Source organism: Pyxicephalus adspersus, chromosome 8, assembly GCF_032062135.1.
Source record: "Pyxicephalus adspersus chromosome 8, UCB_Pads_2.0, whole genome shotgun sequence".
In the NCBI taxonomy this organism is placed as follows: Eukaryota; Metazoa; Chordata; class Amphibia; order Anura; family Pyxicephalidae; genus Pyxicephalus; species Pyxicephalus adspersus.
In genome coordinates, this window is record NC_092865.1 from 44435484 (window position 1) to 44458308 (window position 22825).

Consider the following 22825-nt stretch of genomic DNA (forward strand, 5'->3'; position numbering starts at 1 on the left):
TTTTATATTATTTATTAAAAAATAAAGAGCGGAAACACAGATTGTACAGAACAGATGATGCCTTTCCACATATGTACAGTGCAGGGGGCGGGGCTTATTCCAACAGTTTATAACGCGCCAAGATCAACTGCTTCATGTTTTCCCGGTACGACTCTCCCACCGGCTTGTGATTGACTGGAGCCTTCACTCGCTTCTTCTCACCTGAGGGGTCACTGCAACACAAAAACACAGCGGGTGTAACCAAAAGGGATGCAGGATTAGTGGGGGAGATAGATGAGAGGACACAGGATTGGTGGGGGAGATAGAGAGTACAGGATGTGTGACCAGCTGAAGACTGAAAATGGTACACGAGAAAACAGGACTACTTGGGGTCACAGAGAAGGAGACGCAGGATTGGTGGACTACAGAGGAGATAGAGACAGGATTGGTGGGGGAGATAAAGTAGGTTGGGACATGGGACTGGCAGAGTTCACAGAAGAGGCGGGGACGCGGGATTGGTGGGGGGACAGAGAAAAGAGGTCGCAGTACTGGGTAAGGTCAGAGAGGAAGAGACAAAACTAGCCAATGACAGGAAAGGACCTATGACAATGCGTGTAACACATTCCAGATTTTAAAGTTGGGTTGTCCCCCAGCCCGATATATTACAGCATGTAAGGGAACAACACATTTAGAAAAATCGCGACTGTGCACAATGAAATGCTAATTAGTAGCTAGCTTACTCAGTGGAAGGGTAAATAAACCAATCACGACTGAGCTCCTGAAAATGCCAGATGCCTGGCCACACACAGCTTCCATACTTCATCACAGACCAGATGAGAACCCCTCACCTCCCGGTCCCCAAATGTTACTTTCCAAGTTAAGGGACACAGGAAGCCCTGGGGCGGCACAGGGACATGAGGTAGGGTTGGTGCAGGGGTCCTGTGTTTCTCAATTTAACTCCAAAAAAAGGACTTCATGGTGAGGAGAAATTTTTGTTTATTTTTTTTTTGGTTGTCCAGAAGTCTAACTGAAGGGAGGGCAAACAGTGAACCCCCCCCAAACAGCCCTGAGCTGGCCAAGCACAGAGCTCCCTGATAAACCCACAATTGGCATCAGACGAGGCTGCCACCTCCTCCACCTGGCAGATCTCATAGAAGGTGGACAGATGACACTGGAGAAGCCTTGTGATTTGGGGACAGGGACAGATCACATTCTGTGCACCTTGACAGGAAAGGATGGTACCTGGAGACCAAAAACTTGGATTATGGGGGCATCAGAACATGGGAGGATTGAAAGCAGCATCCAGTGTACCCCCATCTGGGATTACAAGACTAAAGCAGCTACCTGGGGGGCGGTAAATTGTAAAGCCTGAATACCCAACAGAAAATGGGGGTCAATAATGAGCTGGGATTGGACAGATGGAGGAGAAATGTCTACGCCAAGGTGAAAAGCAAACAATTCCATAAGTAGGAGAGAAGTCTGGGGGTCTCTCCTCCTCATCCCTGTACACAACCCAGAGGGGTTCCTTCCAGGAGAAAGCTGTCTGTTCACACATTGGCCCCGCAGAGGTAAAAGACCACAAGGAACAGGTAGGTAGGAGCAGAGAGAGAAGCAACATGGATTTTGCAATACAGCCACCATCAGATCAGGGAGATGGACAACAGAGAACCTCAGTCTGGAAATCTTGGGGTATTAAGATCAGATGAGGCTATTTCTGCAGACTTAGAGCCCAGCAACACAGCAGTGATGTCTGGACAGCATCAATTCCAACAGAAGGTTGTCTGTTTGTCCCACAATGAGGCGGCCACGATGCAGGGCTGACATGCCAGGAGCAGATAAGGGGCTGAAGGGCCAGGTCACCAAGTGCAAGCTCAGGAAACACACTGATATGAGTTACAAACTCTGAAACTTATCTGAATGCCCCCCCCCATACAGGGGTAGAACCAGGCAAAGCGCACAGTACAGAGTACATGTAGGCCTCAGCTACTCACAAAACCCAAACAGCTGGTGGTAGTTGAAGGTTGGACAAGCAGAGGTGACGGACACTGTGGATGGGCCATACAGAAGATTTACAAAGCTCAACAAAGCAGCAGCAGGGAAATGCTTCCGCTACATCGTATGGCATTAGTGATGTCAGAGCTCAGTGTTACGCCTTCCATAAACACAACCAGCAGAACTTCAGCAACCAAAAATAATGAGGCAGCTCCCGATGTCTGCCCCCATCCTGCATAGCTGGGGCAATACCGAAGGCACTTCACCACCGCTAAAAGAATTTGTAGATCATATAAAGATCCCAATGCCCAAAGGTCACTTCTAGGCCCCAGCACCCAGAAGAACACATCAGAGCTCCTTGGGAGTGGGAGGTGACGGTTTCACATGGGGAATATAAAAAAAAAAAAAAATCACTTTAGTGTCAATCTGCCAGCCTGGCTGTCCTCCTTAGACATAGGACAAGGCAATGTTGTGATCTGATCTGTCAGTGTATCCAGCTAACAATCTGATTTGAGCACTGTAAACCTTAGACGGAGTTTTGGTTTCACACACTGATCTGCAGAGGCTTCATCTGTCCTTGGGGGGGGTTTGCGGATAGGATGATGTTACAACAACATATCAGTAACACACAAGCTGTTCCTGAATACCATATTGTAACCCGCTGGATCCATCCAATGCTGGTCTAATATCGAGACGATCCAGTGTCAATCATTCTGAACAAAGACCAACAATGCAATGCCACACAACATACCCACTTACTGCTATAGGCTCACAGAAGACATGAATCCTGGAGATACCGCATGGAGTACAGCCTGGCCACAATGCCAATCCAGCTTTTCATACAAGCCAGAGACACCAGGTATGGAGCAAGAAATTGTAAATTTATACCAAGTATCATCCATGGACAACCCTCTGACCTCCAGTCTTGGAAGAATTATAGGATTTAGTCTCCAGGTTACTAGAACCCAGAGTCCAAAATACCTGATCAGTCATTTATTTGGGGATTTTGGACTCCACAGCAGCTGCAGCTGCAGGCCCTGGTCATAGAAACCCAAACTACGGGTGAGAAAACATGGAGAATTTACCTTCTCGTATCTGCACCCTTTGCTTTCCTTTTCTCAGGAGTGTGGACATCGATGTCCAGGCCTTCGCCTGCCTCCTGCTGAGAGCAAAACAATATGACAGGTCTCCATTTTACTGCTGACTCTGCACTTCAGATACACGCATGTATTCTCTATGGGGGGAGTACATGCAGGGGCAGGGCGGATGGTAAATGATGAAGTATAATATACACACACCAAGCAGTAAAGATCAGGGACAGGTGCAGTGTATAAACACCAAGAAATAAGGATAGGAAGATAAGCAATGAATGCATACACACACCAGGCAGTGTGGGTGAGCAATGGGTAGTGTATACACACACCAGGCAGTGTGGGTGAGCAATTGGTAGTGTGCGCACACCAGGCAGGACGAGTGAGCAATGAGTAGTGTGCGCACACCAGGCAGTGCGGGTGAGCAATGGGGACACCATGAACTATGGGCGAGTAGTGGATGGTAATACATCAGGTATTACAGGTGAGCGATGGGGGCTGTGTGCACACCATTCATTATAAGTGAATGATTGGTAGAGTGCACTCATTAGGCCGAACAGGTGAATGTTTGGCAGCGTGCGCAGTACTATTGAAGGAGATGCATACAGAATAAACATGCAGCACATTGCCCACATATGTACAGAATACAGAGAGGGAAGCAGAATTGCCCACCATGCTTTTTGTATAAGCGCACCTGTGTGGCTCCCTCTTCCTCTCTCTCCAGCATTTCCAGCTCTTTTTTGGCTTGCTGCAACCTCCGCTGGATGCATTTATTCTCCTGTCAATAACATCCACATTCAGTCTCTGGAACCTCAGTAAACACCTTGCTGGCTCCAGAGCAATATATGGAGATTACTTCTCACCTGCTTCTTACCCTGCCTGAAGATAACACACAGACACACACAGAAACACACAGACACACACAGACACACACAGACACACACAGACACACACAGACACACACACACACACACCCCAACAAGCAGATCAGAGGGATTTACCAATAGCAGAGGCTGTCAACAGCTGGGGTGATCAGGTATCACAACATCTACATTCAGTGTATTTTTTCATCTGAATTACAGATTTTCCGTTAACACCAGGACTCCATAATGTTGTAAACAGAAAGGTGGCACAGCAAAGGCAGATCGGAGATTTGTAAACAAAAAAGTGAACACAAGGGAGCCAATCATCCATCAGAAAATGACAACTATTCTCTAACCAATACGGAACTGGAAAAAAACTGACTGCTTTATGGTAGCTGCTATGGCAGACCCAAAAGTGTCTTGGAGGGGGTGCAGCAGTTGTCTAAAACAAAACAATTGCATGTGGATTTTTTTTTATATTCAGAAATAAAGATTATTTACTGCTGTGCATGGGGAGGTCATGATAAAACTGGATACAGATATACAGCTAGAGAGTTTTCTACTAACACCAAGAGGGAACATGGGGAGGGAGTCCAATGGTAGGACAATTATGAAGAGAACATATAAAAGTGTTCAAGTGAGAAACGAAAATATTCAGTATACTATTTATTTACATATTCAGTTATATCCAGTACATTTCCTCAAATGTTATCTCCTTTAAAAATGCTGAAAAAAGAAACATTTATGTTGATCTGCCACAAACCCATGCTAACTTCCCGCTATTGACTGATAAATGACTGTTGTCATCCCACTGCTGAACATCCTCCTTCCTCATATAAGGAAAAGAAAAGGGTGAGGTGTCTAGTAGTCCAGCAGAAGTAAAATGGGCAGGGCTGACAAAACATAGGATTGGAACAATAGACTCACTCAATTTATGGCAGATCAACAGGAATATTTCTACACTTGCATAGTTTGTAATCCATGCACATACTGGTTAAAGAGATGTTCTAAAACTAGTATTCTCAGGCATTTGCTTTTACCAATAAACCTGTCATGAGGTCTAAAGCCTCTATCAAGAGCACCAAACACAAGGACCAGAGACTGCACTCACCTCCTGCTCTCTCTGCTGCAGGTACTCAAGCTCTTTCTGAGACTTCCTGATCTTCTCATGAATTGCAATATTTTGCTGTCAAAGAACACGGATTGCAGTCAGTGAATAAAGAATTTAAGGACAATGCACAGACATTACATGTACATACATCTGGAAGGATTACCTTGTGCAGATCTGAAAAGGTCTGGTGTCTGATCAGAGCTTCTTTACTGGGGAATTGCCTGCGACACAACAAGCAGATCATTTTCTTCCAGTCTGTCAGCTTGTTGTCATCACTGATGCTGGGGACAGGCTTAGGCTCTGGTTTAGGCATAGGTATAGGGACAGGTTTAGGCACTGGTTTTGGAGTAGTTGCAGGAGGAAGTAGAGGAGCAGGCTTCTTCCGTAATGGGGGCAATGTTTCTTCATCTTGCTCCTCATCATCACTGTCTTCAGCATATGCCCCAATAAGCCCCAGTAAAGGGTTCACTTTGGGCTGTAAAGAATACAAGGAAGGTGAGGGGTGACAGATGCAGAAACTCAGGAAACAACCAAAAGGCCACAAGTTGGATTTTATGAGTGTCCTGCTAACCAATCAGAATAGAGATGGCTCTGTATTATTACACATAGAGGAAAGAAAAATATGCGGCTAATTTAAAGCTACAACCACAAACAGAATAGTGACTCTCTTAAAAGAGAACATCAAGAGCATGGGAGAGAACATCTCCTAGACCCAAATGGTAGGTGGGGTAGGTCAAGGAGAACATATTGGAAGATGGTATGGAGTACCAACTATAATAATTGGATGGGAGGAGGGGGTTTGGGGGTTCACTTAAAACGCATGGTAATTATCAACTAAACACCTACAACAATCAGACAAGGAATGACTTACCTCAGCACGCTCTTCTTTCTTCACCATTGGAGGTGGCAATGGCTTCTTAAATGCCTCCTCTTCAGTCTCCTAAAATCAAACAACTTTATTTTACTACCAGTAAAAGTTTGAAAAGCAAGCAGAATCTTCACGTGAACCCATATTCCTAACAATACTCCCAGAGTGCAGCATGCACCTTGGCAGGTTGAAACCTGGAAGAAATCACTAGAATGGCTCACTCATAGGACAAGCAAGCAGTGACCGGTTGCTGCCTATCAGCACTTCTGTGCACTTCATGGAAGATTATAGAATAACAAATTTTCCATGATATACACGGACTACATGTGTATATCCCATACATGCTGCACACAGTACATCTCTTCTCACCTTTTCCTCTTTGAAGCCTCTTCTGGTGTGACTGGATGTTTCCTTTCTGTCTCTTTCAGGATCCCAGGAAGAATAAGAATCACTCTTCTGCTAAGAGATGGAACACTGTCATTGATAGGCCATGTACACACATTTCTCACACAACACGCCTTACTATGACACTAGAACAATATATTAAAAGGAAGAAAAATTTGGGATGGGTATTCAAGAATCTGGAGATCACCCAACGTCTGCCTGTTACTGCTTATGCCAAAAAATGATCCATTCAGATTGTGGGTTCACAAAATCTTTAAGCAGCTTTTGTAGGTTCACTCCTAACAGTTTGCTGAGTGCACCACCATTGGACAATTACATGATTTACATAGCACTCAGCCAGGGATGTCACATCTGAATTTGCATTCTGGGAGTGTAATAAAACGTGGGGCTTCAATGGTGGGGCTTCATGCTGCATTGAGCATAGTAGGGTCCATCTCACACCGACAGAGATAGATAGCTGTGGTGAGGTAAACTGCAGTCCCAGCGAGTCCTATTTAAGATAATAGGAGCAAACAGGGACTATTAATTGCATGTAATTGGGGCAGGACATCGTGCATTTCCTGAAAGCCTATGTAGGGTGACTTCTATAATCAGAAAACATCCTAATAACTTAAACAAATTTAAATTTATGCAGAGCCATCTGTACCAAACTAGTGAATATGACTGGGGTATAAAGGAAAAAATACACTGGTACAGGATAGGCTGAGATATTACCTCATTGTAAAAGGAGTATGTTAGCGGGTCCACATAACATCCAGCTTTTGGGTAATAGATATAACTGGGACCTTCATCAGCTGTAAAAGAGAAGCTTTATGTCAATAACGTATATTGTGCGTAAAACAGAAATATGGCTACATGCCATACTCCATATATACTTCTATCCTATGGATAACAGAGCAGTGGCCGCCAACCTTTTCAAATCCGCGGACCACACCGGCTCCTGACTGCGCATGCAGAGTGACCTCATTATGACATAACCCCGCTCACTCTCCATCGCTGATCGAAGCCTGCAATAGGAGAGTGGGCGGGATGTTTCAGGGACAGCCCACCCACCTCTCAGAGCTTAGGAACTCCACGGGGGACATGATCTGTGGCTCTGGCCGGTGTGTCCCCCCAGCGTGGTTCTTCTCCTGACCCGGCTCAGGGGTGCACTGGCCAGAGGACCCCTAAAATTTTCTTGTGGACCACCGGTTGGCGACCGCTGATATAGAGAAAGGCTCTGTGTTTCTGTCTTCCTGTTTATCTCAAACCCCCCCCCCCTTACATCCCCATTCTGTCCAGATCCACTCTTTTCCCTCACTTGTATTACATTGCCCATCACCCTCATTCTATTGTCCCTTCCACACATCCATACCTCTCCTACTCTTCCATCCGTCCTTACCTGTCCTTCAGTCCTCTAATTCCACCCTGTCTCCAGCCTCTATAAATGATTTATACTTTTTAGTAAACACACTATCCTAATATACATCCTATTAAACCCAAACAGCTAACAATGGCAATGCACAGTAGTATCCACACATTTGCCAGTGACCCAGCACACTGAATGCTGCACACAATTTCTCTCCATAGACAGATTGGAAACTTTACCGTTGGCTTTGAACCCGGGGTAGGTAAATGGTTTCTTCTGGGCTCTCTGTTTCCGGTTCTGTAAAGAGGAGTTTAAAAGTTACACCACAGCCTATGAACATAAAATTACTGCCCAAGTTTACAAAAATTCCACTCACCTTGCTGGGACCGGACTTGTTACCTTTGGGTGATTTACCCTGTTCATTCCTGTGGGAACAGAAGAATCTTGTTATGTTTTATTTTGATGGTATGGCCCTTTTGTGGGTGTTTTGGGCCTTGCACATCTGCATCAAGGTGAAATAAAGTTCCACACATTTTTATGCAATCTTTTTGTTCAACCCACTGAATTAAAGCTGAAAGTCTGCAGTTCAATTGCATCTGAGTTGTTTCATTTAAAATTAATTGTGGTAATGTACAGAACCAAAATTCAAAAAAAGTTGTCTCTGTCCAAATATTTATGGACCTAACTGTATATTACTACAGAGAATAACAAATTTATTTAAAACCCAACAAAAATCAGAAACAAAGGACCACAGACAAAACCTACTTTCTCTGATCAACTGCCAGGTCCACAGAGATTGCTTTCCCATCAATGGTGAGAGGTTCTTTCAAATCACGCACCAGCACCGTCAGTCGTATTGCCTCCTAATGTTAAAGAAGGACATGGTGATAGGGAGGTCATGGGTAAAACATTAAACAATATAGATGATTCCTTTCACAAGCACTCATTCTGTTGCAATTTATTTCCATTAATGTGGTTCCTGGTTGGTTGGGTAACCCATTTTAATTTAAAGACATTCCTAAATGTTTAAGTGTAAGAATCAGCTACGTCCTAGCCCTACAACACAAAGATGTGTTTAAAAGGAATCAACAAAGCAAAGTTATACAGTTGCTTATATAAATTCTACCTCACATGACATTTATATCTGACCCTTATAATGCACCCTTCCCCCATCTTCCAGAGGGCATCCATCCATCCATCCTGCAGCGGCATTGGCTTTCCTTACTTCCCAGCACCCAGTCTAAGATCAGGGGAAGTAGTGCAGCTCTTGGCAGCCATCTTTCACAGTTGATAAATTGTCAGCTTCCCCTGAATGATTTGTTGACAAAGCCTCCCCCCACCTTTACCCCTTTATGGATGCTTCCATTTCTTTTCCAGCCTCAAACACAGCCAGCACCATTACAGTGTTCTTCTGCATATGCAGGAGCATGTGACAGTGCTAAGGTCTAGCAGCCAGTTGGTAGGCCCGGAAACTATCAGACGATCTAGGAAACATAGGAAACATCGCCTCTAACACATTAGTGTCCCAAAACTTTGCTGGCTGCAGCGGAGCAAAGAGCTAGAAGCCGAGTATACCAGGGTCAGGAAAGACATTATAACCACCATTTTGCCCTGCATGGACAGGGTCAGAAAATCTCTAAATAGTTTAGACAACAGAAAGCACTGAGATATTCATGATATATTTTACCCTCAGAAATCACCTTCACCTTGGAGTACTGGTCTTTGCCATAGCAGGCTTAGGAACAATGAACCATCTGCTCCTCATTACCATTTAAAACACATCTCACCTTGTGATTTTTAAGATCTATCATGCCATATCTAGGACGGTTGCTCTTACGATTCCTCATGATGCGGACATTACTCGGGGATAATTGTGCGAAAGGCTGAAGTACTTTCACCACACTGTCTGGAGAAGTGTTTACACCGATCCCCCTAATAATGACGGCTGCAAAAAGATTACACAAAGCTTAAACACTAAAAATAATAAGCAATTCATAAAGTGGTCATACCGGCACCAAAGGCACCTAAACTAATGACTGCTCAGAGCATTACAATGGGATGAAGTAGAAGGATCTAAATGTCCATGCAAATTGAAGAGCTCTGATTAGCTACAATGTACAACGGTGAAGCATTAAATGTAAAAGGATTGTGATAAAGACCCGCACAGCAGGATTATTACACTCACTTGCACTCTCTGAGTCGGCCTCCTTTGCTCCTTTGCTTGTCTTTGGCTGGGGGCTTTTTTCTCTTGGTGGTGTGATCTCTTTCCAGCGGTCTGGGCTGCGGCCAGAGGGGCTATGTTTGGATTTGCGTTTCTTGCTGCGCTGTGTGGAAGTGCTGGGTGGGGTTTTGGGTTCTTTATGGGCATCTCGAAGCGACAGATGGTCAGTACCTGCATGAGGAGGCACACGAGAAAGAAAATACTAGGATTTAATGCAACGTAAATTTTATGCAAAACCTTTAATTAAACCACCAGACATTCTTCAAAAAGTTATCAGATTAATAGAGTTAAATAAATTATTATTCAAAATTTGGGAAAAACTCCAGGAGAAATAGTCCTTTCTAACCCCTCCCTATAAATGGAAAGCAGCAGACACTCACCAGCCCTCAGTGCACTGCACTGCCAGCACCTCTCTTTGGATAACGCGTTGACGGCTTTACACTGCGGGAGACACAAAATACGGATCAGAACACTGGAGACATTTCAGCCCCTTCCATTACTAAGAAGAGTGACCACTCACCTGAAGACATGTCCATCGGTCAGAATTCGGAATATATTTCAGGGTGACCCTTTTCCCTCTAAAATGTAGAACGCCCTGAAATACAACACAGAGAGATATTGCAGATACTATCCTGAAACTTGAGCGACAATTGTGGGGTTCAGCCATACAATCCCAACCCGATCTATAGAATACCAGAACAGGCTGACACTGACTGAAAAACTCTGGTGTTTAAAGGAGAAAATGGACATACATATTCCTTGTGCAAAAACTGAAGACATCCTCTAGAGCTGCTGCATTTTTATTGTGAAGAAATGGATAACCCCCCAGGTGAGGTTAGTTTTCGGTCTGTGTACCTTTGGAATGATATTTCTTCATATCCAGTTCACACATTAAATGTAAAAGGAAATCTATCCAAAGTAAGGGGAAAAGCCACAGCTGGAACAAGTGTCCCCAGTGGAAGATTTCCCAATACATTCTCCCCAGTGACAAGGATAATCAGAACAAATGGATAAGGTAGGAATCTCCCCAGCAGGGACACAGACAGCAATATCAACTTGACAGAAGGTCCAACCCTTCCTAAGAAAATATTGGTTATAACTTTACAAATTTCAAACGGAGGCTTTATATAATTTGTGTCCAGATTTTTGTAAACTACCAAAAAATATTCAACTATTCCAGAGCAAGATTTATTTTAAGTTTTCTGACATTACATATGAAGATATATCAGAGGTGACGGGCAGGAGCCTTGCTGGGTTTGCAGCATAAAAGGGCCCAGAACTGACCCAGATCTGAATAGTCCCCTTTCTGAGACATACATCCCATTCCATTATGACCACATGGTGTTTATGACCCAATAATGGAGGAAATACTCAAGCTCTATGATTTGCTGTCTTTTCTGCCTATTCCAATTGTGTGATTGGGTGCTGAAAACATCCAAATCATTACAAAACAATAATTATTAGCAGCAACCAGTGCTGTGTGTCACATTTTCGGAGGAGGTGGCCATTCATCCAGCGCTGTGTAGATAAAGTTTCATTCATTAAGTAAACACGTTTCATCTATTTTATGTGATTAAGTCAATTAGTTGAAATGTAGAGAAGTGGGAGAATTCATAGAAGTGCATCCATGTTTATATCTGACTGCTGAACAAGAGGGCAAGATGACCAGAATTGGCACCAGACAGTGGGCAGACATTAGGTCGTGGCTTAGAGCAGTTCCAAGCCTTTCTATCCTGACATTGCGCCCAGGGAGCTCCTCAGACGTCATCCAGTGGTCCAACCCATTACCCCAAGTATAAGAAGGAGTTACATCTACCAGTGAAAATTACTATTCACCCAGCAATGGAAAGATTGCAAACTGCAGTGATGATGCACATACAATAGACTCTCAATGTCACAGAAACTAAAGCTACCAGCCATAAAATGCAAATTCCGGCCACAGCCATGTCCACGTCAGGATCATAAAATGGCAATTCAAAGACATCAGAGCTGACAGGATATAAATACCAAGCAAGACAAAGACTGCAAAATCAGAAACCACTACTATGGATCACATCAACAGCTTACAACTAAAAAAAGGTCAACAATCACCACACAGCACCTAAGAGTCCCCACACAATTACTAAGGAGCTCCGTATATTCAGGTAAACGTTGGCCCTATCAAAGTTCAATGACTTTTATTCCAAAGTGCCATCCTTTATGATCACCCCATTGCTTGTAAATACTGAATGACAGCCAATCAGAAATATTCATATGCTTGTTTTGGTGCAGATCCTCTCAATGTTACAGTTGGTAATAACACTGTTGTGGCAAAAGTTAGGGCAGAACCTGGCCAGTCAGCTACATACATGAACCCTCTGAAATACACAAAGTAAATTGAATTTGTTGTCTGAGTCTGAAGATCCTCAAAAAGAAAAGAAAGAAAAAAATGGTGGCACCCTGCAAGGGAGTAGGGCAACACGGGGTTTAGTTGTACTTTAAGTATTAACTCGGGTTTAGCCAGTCTTGTGATTTCATTTTTCCAGCATGCAGCATACTTTCCTCCACCACAAATCGACATCAGCCCACAGTCTGCTAAATGCACAATGAAAGAAGCAGAGAACTGATGAGGTCAGTCCAATGTGTTTCCATTCTGGGAATATTTCCTGCATTAGACAGCTGTGGACATATAAGAAAATCAGTGTTGGCCTCTCATTAAAGCAGACCTAAACAACATTTTTTATCTTACAGAAAAGGGTAGACAACCCTTTTATATTTAGTAAAAACTATCTTTTTTTGGGAGGGGGTTTCATCTTAGGCATGCGCAGAAAGAGCCTTTTCTTCAATGGAGGGGGGGGGGTCAGAACTCAATGCAGCGAGATAAGCACTCTCATTTCTCCATTTGTCACCTGATCTCGCACCTGCCCAGTGCAAGATTGAGTGAGGTATTAAGCCGGGACGAAGGAGGATACCAGGACAATATAGGACCCAATCCAGGAAACCTGCAGATGGATTGAGGATCTGCGCAGGTAAAGGTAAGCGATTTTTTTTTTTTTTTGGTTTACTTCCATTTTATTGGGAGAGACCGACATTGTGTCTAATTCTACTGCTAAATGTACCAGCAATTGTTGCCTCAGTTTCTACAACTGCAGATGAGGCAGTACAATGGAGAATGGCATCTGGCCTTGACATCGCTGTAGCAGTAATTCTATAATCTATGATGAGACATGCAGAGCCCCATCAAGTGGAGAATATTCTGCTATAGAGTACTGTAGTTGCTGAAGACAGAATTTGCTGATGTTCCCCTCACACAGAATTACAGTTTTCCTTCTTTTCTCGCACTTGAAGTCGTTTGTTAATGAGAAGATATCACACAAAAAAATTAAAAAACTGAAAATAAAGTTTAACCACAGACAAGCAGACAAATTGTTGGGATTGGAACATCGCTGCATGAAGGAAATGGTTCCAACGTCGTGCTTGAGGCTCTACCAAGAACAATGAGCTATACTTCTAATATGACTGAGTCTGGTCCCTACTGCACCACAAGTTCCTGAAGCAGACTGGCGGTTAGTAGTAATTGATGGCTGGGCTGTTCTATCATCAGATATACTTTTTCTTTTCCACCTCCCCATCTTAAAAAAAAAAAAAATACAATACATACCTTAAATCCAGGTTTCTTCTAGCTGAACAATGAGGGGTGGGGTCCACTGTGAGCCCAGGCAGTGCAATGATTTACCCCCAAGGGTTTGTCTAACAGCCTGAGCTTTAAGAAAATAAGTTGAATGACGCTGGATGTCATTCAACCTAGAAAAGGGGTGGCGCTGCTGGATGTTGAATGTCTAGTAGGGACAGCGCCAGTGAGCACTGCAGTCAGCTGAATTTTTTATCCCAATGATGTGAAGGATAAAGGATTAGATGATTAGGAGTAAAATTATATTTAGTGAGGTTGGAGTTGGATGTTCATGCTACTTTATAATGATTTTTAGGTTCCCTCTCTATCCTATTTATAAGTTAAAGCCCAAAGCTGTTCCTTGGTGGCCTGTACAGGAGAACCCTGCAGCCACAGATAGAGGTAGTGTAAAGCAGCATGCTACCATCACACACAAGTTCAGTGCGTGGCACACAAAGGATACACAAGTGTGTCAGTCCTAGAGGTTCCAGCACACTTGAGAACCCTCTGCAAGTGCCACCTGAAATCCTTTCCCCAACCCCCTCGCCCACTCCTGTCCATCCTTCCACAGCAGCGCTGAATCGGTGGATTAAGCAACCTTGTTGGCTTCCATGAATCCGACGGCCTCTTCCACGAGGGAAAACTCCACGCAGACAGAGCCGAAGCTGTAACCTGGGGACAGCATGTAATACAGACGGGACGCCAGTTAGTATGACATGAAGAAAACAGGACCAGTAATAAATACATAGCCCTCCCAAGAAACATAGAAAATCAGTGAATCCGCAGCTTATATACATGCAACCGAATTACGATACAGTAACATGACTGAACAAAGATCCGTATTGATATATAAAAGAAATGAACATCAAGAAAACTGTATATTACTTCTTAGAGGATTCAAAGAGTAAAATGCTAGAAAACAGCAGCAGAACTCAACAACAGTATATCAATATCAATAGGGGAAAAACAGGAAATAAAAATGGTTTCTGACAGGTGTGAGGGAGGCGGCCATGGTTAACGTTATCCACCAGCAATTCCAAGGTAAGCAGACCGTGGAAGTAACATAAAGCATATCCTCCAAGCAGCAAAGTATAATGATCAGAGCAGCTGCCAGCAATGGTTTCAAAAAAGACAAAACTCTGGAGTAATATTTACAATATAAAAGGCTTTGCCAATCAATTGGTCATCCTGAAAAAAATTACTTTGGAAATGGAAAATGAGCTAACATTACTGGATAATACCTTACTGGTGAAGAAAAATGTAGAATTCAGTTCTAGTAGAACTAGGGATATTCTCACCCATAACAAAAGGGGTGGAGAAATGGTGGCGTGTGCAATATTCTAAACATGTACAATGCCGATAAAGGTCTTACTAATTGGATGGATAGGTGATATTTAGTGCTTGTGCATACAGTCGCAGAGGTTGATGCATCACTGGTTAACCCCTCTGTCACTCTTTTTTTGTCAGTATTTTTATGTCAAAAGCGGTACATTGTTTTGCATGGAAATTTGTTGTTTAATATTTTAGGCCTGTAATTCTTAGGAATAACTCCCGTTTATGATAAAGTTTGAAACACAAATTATAATATAATAAATAATTTATATATCATATTCATAAAACATTTTATATATAAAATTTTAAATAAAATAAACTATTACAGAATTAAAAAAAAAATTTAATTTGTCCAAAAGAATAAACTTTTGGATTTATTATTTTGATTTTTTTTTTTTAACTTTATCACTGTGATCAATGTTTTAAAAGCAGATTACAATGTAATCTGCTTTTAAATTTCCCTCCAAGCTACGCCTCCCCAGCATACTGACGCTTCATGCATCAAATCAATCACCCCGGGGATGTGATGCAGAAGCCAGCCGGGGACTGCTAAGGAGGCCGCTGGATCAAGGGGACCAGGTAGGATTTTTTTTACCTACCCCGAGTGAGGATAGGAGTTACCGCTTTTGGCATGTAAAATTCACCTCGAGCCACACTCGAGAATACCGCCAAAGCGGTCAATACTTACACATTGCGAATTAATGATGGAGGACGCACCTAAAGTGCAGCAAGCTGAAATATACTATCACACATTGTAGTGAGCTGTCTACAAAATCAATAATGCTGGTGTACGGGCGAACCATTTATTAGTTTGCCTTTACGCTACACAAGGTCCGAATGGGGTCTGTCTACCTACATACAGACCTTCCAAACGTATTGTCCGATTGTCTACACTCCCCACCTTACATATCAACAGACCAAAAAAAATGACTATGAAATAACATTCCTTTGTTAATAGGAAATACGAGGTTTTAACTCCAGGAGGGTCCTTAGAGTAATGTAAGGGTGTTTTACAACCCTGTTACAGTCAGAATTTGCACAAAGTTTTTATCCACTTCATTCTGTAAAATGTTTTCTGCACATGGACAGATAAAAAAATTGAAGGTATAGGATCCATACAACATCAGTAAGTGAAAAATACACCTTCAAGCCACCATCTACACACACCTCGGAACTACAGAAATATAAAAGAGTCTGACTGAAGGAAGAAAGGTCTCCAATTATCTCCATCTGTTGTGTAAGGAATCTGTGACAAATTTGCCAGCAGGGAACGGCAGAAATTTCAATGTGTTCCTAGATGTATGCACCCCCGAATTAGCAGACAGCTCTGCAGGATCAGAGAGCAGAATCCAGTCCATGGGAGGGGAGGAGGACTCAAGCTACAAGGAATAATACTACACAACCCAATATCCTTTCTTCAGATATGTGATATACACAACATCCTCGGTCACCTCTGCTCATACAGGGGCTTTATTACCAAGCAAAGGATCGGCAATAATCATTTCCTATGTCACCATGATGTGAATTGGGGAAAGGCGGGGGGTTAATAGAGTTGGGTGTATAGCTGAAGCAAAGGTGACAATAAGTGGTAAGGAATTGTAACCTTTTACAATATTTTTACATTCTGAGTTCACTCATCATTGATAGGGAAAGAGTAACGGGTCACATGAAACATGGCAGCCGGGTGGGGATTTCTGTACTCCTCCTGTGGATCTCTTTTCAATTTTAGACTCAGCTATATCAGTGTTGCATTGTGGTAGCCATCAGCAGAGTCCAGATAATATGGAAATAAAGTGACTGTAACTAAGGAAAAAGGGGCAAACTGTGGCAGGCAGATACTGAAAGCATTTACCTGCAACAGGTCACAGGCCACTAAACCTTTGTCTCAGGCTTTACTGACAGGCAAAGCTTTGGAACTTGCTGACACCGTGAAATGATTTTGTCCCTTACAGCACTTTCTATAAAGGAGTCAATTATAAAGGGTTAGAATGATATCATTTCATGGCTAATCCAAGTCCACTATCTACACAGCTCCAATCTTCTAAAATATTTTTACTTTTATTGAAATCTGTGCCTGAAGAAGAGACTTCCGGATGCTTTCAAACCTCCTCTGGTTCACTATACTTCACTAGGAAATTGTGAATTTTAACCTAACATTGTCCCGTTTATGGATCCCACAGCGTTATGCTTCATATACCAGTCAGCAGAAAACAGTACTCACCTGGAATGTATCCGATTAGATTCACTCCTTCTGGCAGCTTGTGCACACTTCCGAGCGCGCACAGGATCTGTGGGGGAAAAACAGAATAAGAAGATAGACATACAACGGTGAATTTTTTGAGTATACCAAGGTCAGAATAAGGTCAGAGGACAGGGGTAAGAATAAGAACCCTGACTGGTCTGTGACCATGAAGCCCAGTAAATATTTCTACTGCGATATGCCTATATAGACATTAGAAATTGATTCGATGGATTCAAAAAATCTATCCTTGTCAATGTTTATATATACACATAAAATGTATACAATGTTTATGCATTACTGTATCTGATATAGTGGCCACTGGATATAACTCCACAATCATTTCTAAAAAAAGAGGTCAGTAAATGCAAACTATAAATTACAAACAGCCTGCAGCTTGAACTCCTTACCCCCTGCCAATCACTGAATCTTTGCAGACCAATACTTCACCCCCATGACCAGGAAGAAAGACACCATTGTGACATGTGGACACAGCATGTATAAACAGCCACCACCAAGCTTCCTTCTCACCAGCAGGATCCAATGTAAAATATCAGAAGTAATACAGCAGTCTGCACAGAGTTTCAATTTGAGATGACAGGGAATCAAACCAAGATAATGAGTACAACAATATCCTGGCTTTTGTGTCTTCAATACGGAGAGGTGCAGGCTGACTCTACGGCATTAGACAAGTGATCGGGAGGTCTGATTTAACATTGCAGAAATGTTTACGGCAAGAGCATGTTAGTATTTATATGGATGTAAACGCTTGTACCAAGAATCATTATAGGCCACTGCTCAGTTATTAGAGCGTCATTTTCTGATTTAACACCTCCAACGTTCTGTCCATTATCTCTAAAATGCAGCTTCCAGCATATGTGCCTGGACCATAACGGTTTATAGCGTTTCAGATGCCACAGGACTACATGATGCTCTGTACTTCTGCAGCAAATCAAAAATGTTGCCAGCGCTGGGTACAGACGCGTGTCATGACATCAGCCAGGAGATCAATTGACAATGCCACTATTACTTTAAGAATGTTGTTACCTTTCAAAAGGAAGTGGGGAAGAATGAAATAAAGGTAATTTTTGGGAATAAAATATTAAAAAATATTTAAAATATGGGAGGGTTACAACCCCTGTCAATTTATGCTTTGCTGTCCATTCACAGTAATGCTTTCCCTTCACTTCACTTCCTGTCTTGAGGATGTATAAAAAGTCAGAGTGAAATCACCACTAGAACAGGGCTCTGCATTTAAAGGTTTTAAGATAATTCTGTGCTGGTGATAAAGCTTTGTACACTGGTAAGCAGGACACAGATCCCAATAAATACTCCAGAGGACCAATCTCTCCCTTGTTCCAAAACCTGAATGGGGGGCATGCATGTAATACAGCTTACATACACTATATGGACCAGTCTCACATCCCTGCAGGATTAAACCTCTCTGTGCCTTCTCTATGCCAACCTTCCCATCCAACAGAAGCCCAGCCACTTACATCTTCCCGAGAGGCTCCAGTGGGAAGACCATCCAGCCAGATAATCTTGGTAGCCCCTTCGGGCACAGGCGTCCTACGATAGTCCTTATCCTGATGGAGGAAATATAATAACATAAGACCCATAAAGACACAAACATTCTGATTAACAAATTCACAATTTGTCTCAAAGTCACAATTTACAAATTAACCAAAAAATTGGGATGAGATTAGAAAATATAAAAATAGGAGATCTATTGGCATCTTGTAGCTGCCAGAAAATTCAGTGTTGAGATCTCGGAGTTGGTTCTGTACACCTTCTGTGCCCATTATGAGGGGTTACCATTATCCCTATTCTGAATTCCACTTAATATTACAAAAAATGAAGATTGCCATCGGAAACAAAAAAACGTTCCCTACTTTACTACGTGTGCTTGGTGTTAACCAAACCATCAGTACTGCGATTTCCTTAACTTGTTCTGCTAATTTCACTAGAAATCACGCAGCGATGCACCTATATTCTGGGTCCTGTGCTTTGTCATTGATGTAGGTTGGATTGCTCACATTATTAGGACAACACAGGCAGCTAACGGCCTTCTGCAGATTATCAATATTTAAATTAGGGCGACTATCAGAGGTGGAAATGTTAATGAAACATTCAGAAGCAAATCGTCTGATTTTCACATTGGAACTGACAATGTATAAGATGAGAGCAGAGAACGAAGAAGCCAGATACAGCCGAAGATCCACGGTATTAAACGAGATGTAACCTTAAAATTGTTAAATCTCAGATTAGATTGTGAGCTCCTGTGGAAGCCAGTCACATGACTCTGTATAGTGATGCGGGAGATGTCAGAGACTGATAACATTTCTATTTATATGATAAAAAGGATTTCACACATAGATTAATATGAATAGAGGAGCTCAGCTATGAGGAGAGATTAGCTGAACTGAATCTATTCTCCCTTGAGAAGCGAAAAAGTGGGGATATGATCACCCTGTATTCACTGTGAGATCATTAAAAAGGACACCAGGGCACTCTGCGTCTGGAGGAAAAATGTTTAAGCTCCCGATAAGGAAGGGATTCTTCACTGTAAGGTCTGTGAAAATGTGGAATCCGCTCCCTCAAGAAGTAGTTTCAGCAAGTTCTATAGTATGGTTTAAGAAAAAGCTTGTATGTGCATAGGGTTTTATATCTGGGATATGTTTATTTTCCTAGTGGTTGAACTTAAACTTATGTAACTATGATTTCAATCTTCTGAAGATAATCCCTGGGGATGCTGCTCGATCGGGCACATTGTGTCAGACAACACGCTGTCCCTGGCTTCCAAAGTTCCTGCATCATCACCCTGGCTTTGGATAGAGACCACAATCAGCTAATTTATTACAGATGACACAAGCATGGGGTTCATTGGGATGATCAGGAAACTGGTCTTGAGGAATCCCATGCAGCCCATCATTGGAATACACACAAGTGGCTTCAGGCAATACCACAAGGCACAGAAATGTAACAGATAGAATACAAATAAATTACCTTGCTGCCAGGCTGAGATTCTTCACGAGATCTTTTCTCTGGTCTGTGGCCAACTCTCAGGTCCACATCATTGAAGTCCATGCTTCTATAATCTGTGTCCTCTCTGCATAGAAAGTCAATGGACGGGACGATGGTGCTTCCTGTGCCCAATGGTCTGGCAGGCCTGGTGATTATATCTGGGAGAAAGGGTTTGGCAGTGCTGGGTTCAGGTATTGGAGGGGTAAGAGCCACATGTTCTTCATCACCCTCTGTGGTTTTGTCTCTCAGCTCTTTGGCTGCAAGTCGCAGAAAGTCCAGAAGCAAATAATTCTGGGTAAAAAATTCCTCATTGGACTTTGTTTCCCCTCCTCGGAGATCTTCATCCTTCTGACCGTGCCCGCTGGTCCTTAAGTCTTGATCGCCTTCCACCTTGTTGGGCTCCTTAGCAAAGCAGTCTTTACTCCGCAGGTCCTGATCACCGATGCAGAGCTCATCAGGGGTGCTGCCGTGTGCCGTATATCCTAGGGGTTTCTCTGCCCTCTCTTTAGTTCCACTATTACCATCCTCTTGATTTGATCTGTCACGGAAGTCTATGTCCAGCTTCCCAGGACAGCTTGGATCAGACCTGCTCCGTGCTGGGACCTCTGCTGGAGGTTTGGTCTTTGTGTCAACAATCATTTTGGTCAATGAGGATAATTCTTCCTCGCTGAAAGCCAAAAATGGAATAATTTCTTGGGGGCCAGTCTTCTCCATCTCTGTTGGAATCAAAGGATAATCAGTTGTTGATTTCACTTCCCCTGGAAGCCCTTTTTTGTCCTCTTCCAAATTGGAAGCTAAAAAGTCTCTTTCAGTATCTATTTTGTCTGTGCTCTCTTTACTGTAATCTTCTGCATTCTGCCGGTAATCCGTATCTGTGCTTTCTCGTTCGCGGTAATCCGAATCTGCAGGTTCCTTCTCCCGGTAATCAGAATCGGCGGTTTTGGTGTCTCTGTAGTTTAAGTCAGCATTTTCCCGACCCCGATAGTCAGAGTCTGAACTCTCTTTTTCTCGATAATCAGAGTCTGCGCACTCCTTCTCCCGGTAGTCTGTGTCTGTATGTTTCTGGAATTCTGGTCTTTGGGTCTGGGACTCCCCCTTATCATAGTTCTTCACACAGGAAGTCCCACCTTGTCTGTATGGCATTTCTGCAGACTCCTTGTCCATTGGGGTAAATCCTGCAGTGTCTTTACCAGTGTTTAACGCTTCAATTTCTTGGTGCTCTACTTCCATGTACTCCAAAACCATTTTGTCTTCCTTCCTATAGGAGACAGCTACACTTCCCATATCTCTTCCTAAGAAGTCCATGCTCTTGTCAGGTTCAGTCATCCTTAAATCAAGGTCTGCAGACTCCCCAACATGTGCAGGTAGCCTCCGTTCTGTGAATTCTACAACTTCCCTCCCTCTGAATGACAATGAAGCTGTCTCTCTATTTTTGAGGCTCAAAGCTGCAACCTCCCTATCTCGCATTCTTTCCAGAGCCTCCCTCTCCCTCAGTAATCGTTCTGTGTACTCTCTCTCTCTGAATAGCATTTCTTCTCTTTCTCTGCGTTTTAGCATCCCTTCCAGCCTTAAATTGTTTTCAATTTCAGCAGCTTCCCTCTGTCTATAATCAAGAGAAGCTGCTAATCTTTTCCTGTGCTCCATTTCAATTGCTTCCCTCTCTTGGATATCTCTTTCTGCAATCATTCGTCTTCTGTATTCAGAGGCAGATGGAGGAAGCCTCACCCTGTAACCTATGGCCGGGCCCTCCTCTGCCCTATAGTCCACATCAGGTGTTGTCCAATGTCTCTGCTCCATACCTTCCTTTTCCCTGTAGTCCATATCCGGGGCTAACCCCTGCCCTGCATAGTGCATGTCCCTGAAATGTGCTGGTGGAACCCCTCTTCTAGGGATGTTCATTGGCTCTTGTGGTACTGGTCTGTTCTCTTCCCAGGCTCCTTCCTGGCCTCTCCCGGGATCTCTGTAGCTGAAGGGATTTCCTCCCTGCCCTACGTAGGGGGGGCCAGGGGGCATCGCCCCACCACGAAATGGTAAAGGACTTCGTCCCCGCATTCTTGGTTCCAAACCATGTGGCCACCTGGGAGGGTAAGGCTCTCCTGCACGACCCCTGCAAGAAAGAAAACAAAAGATTTCATAACAAGGCAGAACCTTTTAATTCCCCATACTGGACCTGACCCACAGAGCTTTATACAACCCCAGAACTCATCGACTTATTCAGGAATCAGAACTCACCTAAATCCACTAAACGGTGGCTGAGGACCATCCCACATGTTCTCTGCGTTATATGACATCCGAATGATCAACAACTGCTCTGTACTGCGATCCTAAACAAAGTACAAACACAGAATATACATATATGAGGGTATGTTATTACAATGTCAGCTCCTCTATACAGAGACCAATGGGCCTGGCTCAGTATTCTCTGTACAGCACTGTGGTATATGTCAGAGCTATATAAATGTATAATAATAGTGTATGACTGTGGGCGGGCATTGGAGTGTAAGCTCCCTTGTACAGATACTAATGGGAATGGCACAATGTTCTATGTAAAGCACTGTGGTATATTTGGGAGCTTTATACACTAACAATGGTCTTACATACGGTTTGTCCTGGTCCCTTGCGTAAAACCTCCTCGAGTCTCTCAACACTAACCTCCGCTCCCACTTCCGCCCGCACCGGAAGTACGTCACCTTCTGTGTAGGC

At 43.2% G+C, this 22825-nt stretch overlaps 1 protein-coding gene across 1 annotated transcript; it reads right to left on the bottom strand.

Moving 5' to 3' along the window:
- On the bottom strand, window positions 1-22802 carry LOC140336889 (uncharacterized). The gene is made up of 21 exons (XM_072420313.1): window positions 22775-22802; window positions 22355-22446; window positions 20105-22229; window positions 18595-18684; window positions 17081-17147; window positions 14126-14199; window positions 10399-10473; window positions 10259-10319; window positions 9843-10049; window positions 9445-9602; window positions 8423-8520; window positions 8034-8082; window positions 7897-7954; window positions 7024-7103; window positions 6274-6363; window positions 5908-5976; window positions 5200-5511; window positions 5037-5111; window positions 3757-3840; window positions 3057-3133; window positions 1-212 (listed from the first exon to the last, which is right to left on the bottom strand). The coding sequence occupies exons 2-21, from the start codon at window positions 22411-22413 to the stop codon at window positions 95-97; spliced, it is 4026 nt and encodes a 1341-aa protein (XP_072276414.1). The 5' UTR covers window positions 22414-22446; window positions 22775-22802; the 3' UTR covers window positions 1-94.
- Window positions 22803-22825: the final 23 nt, after the last annotated feature.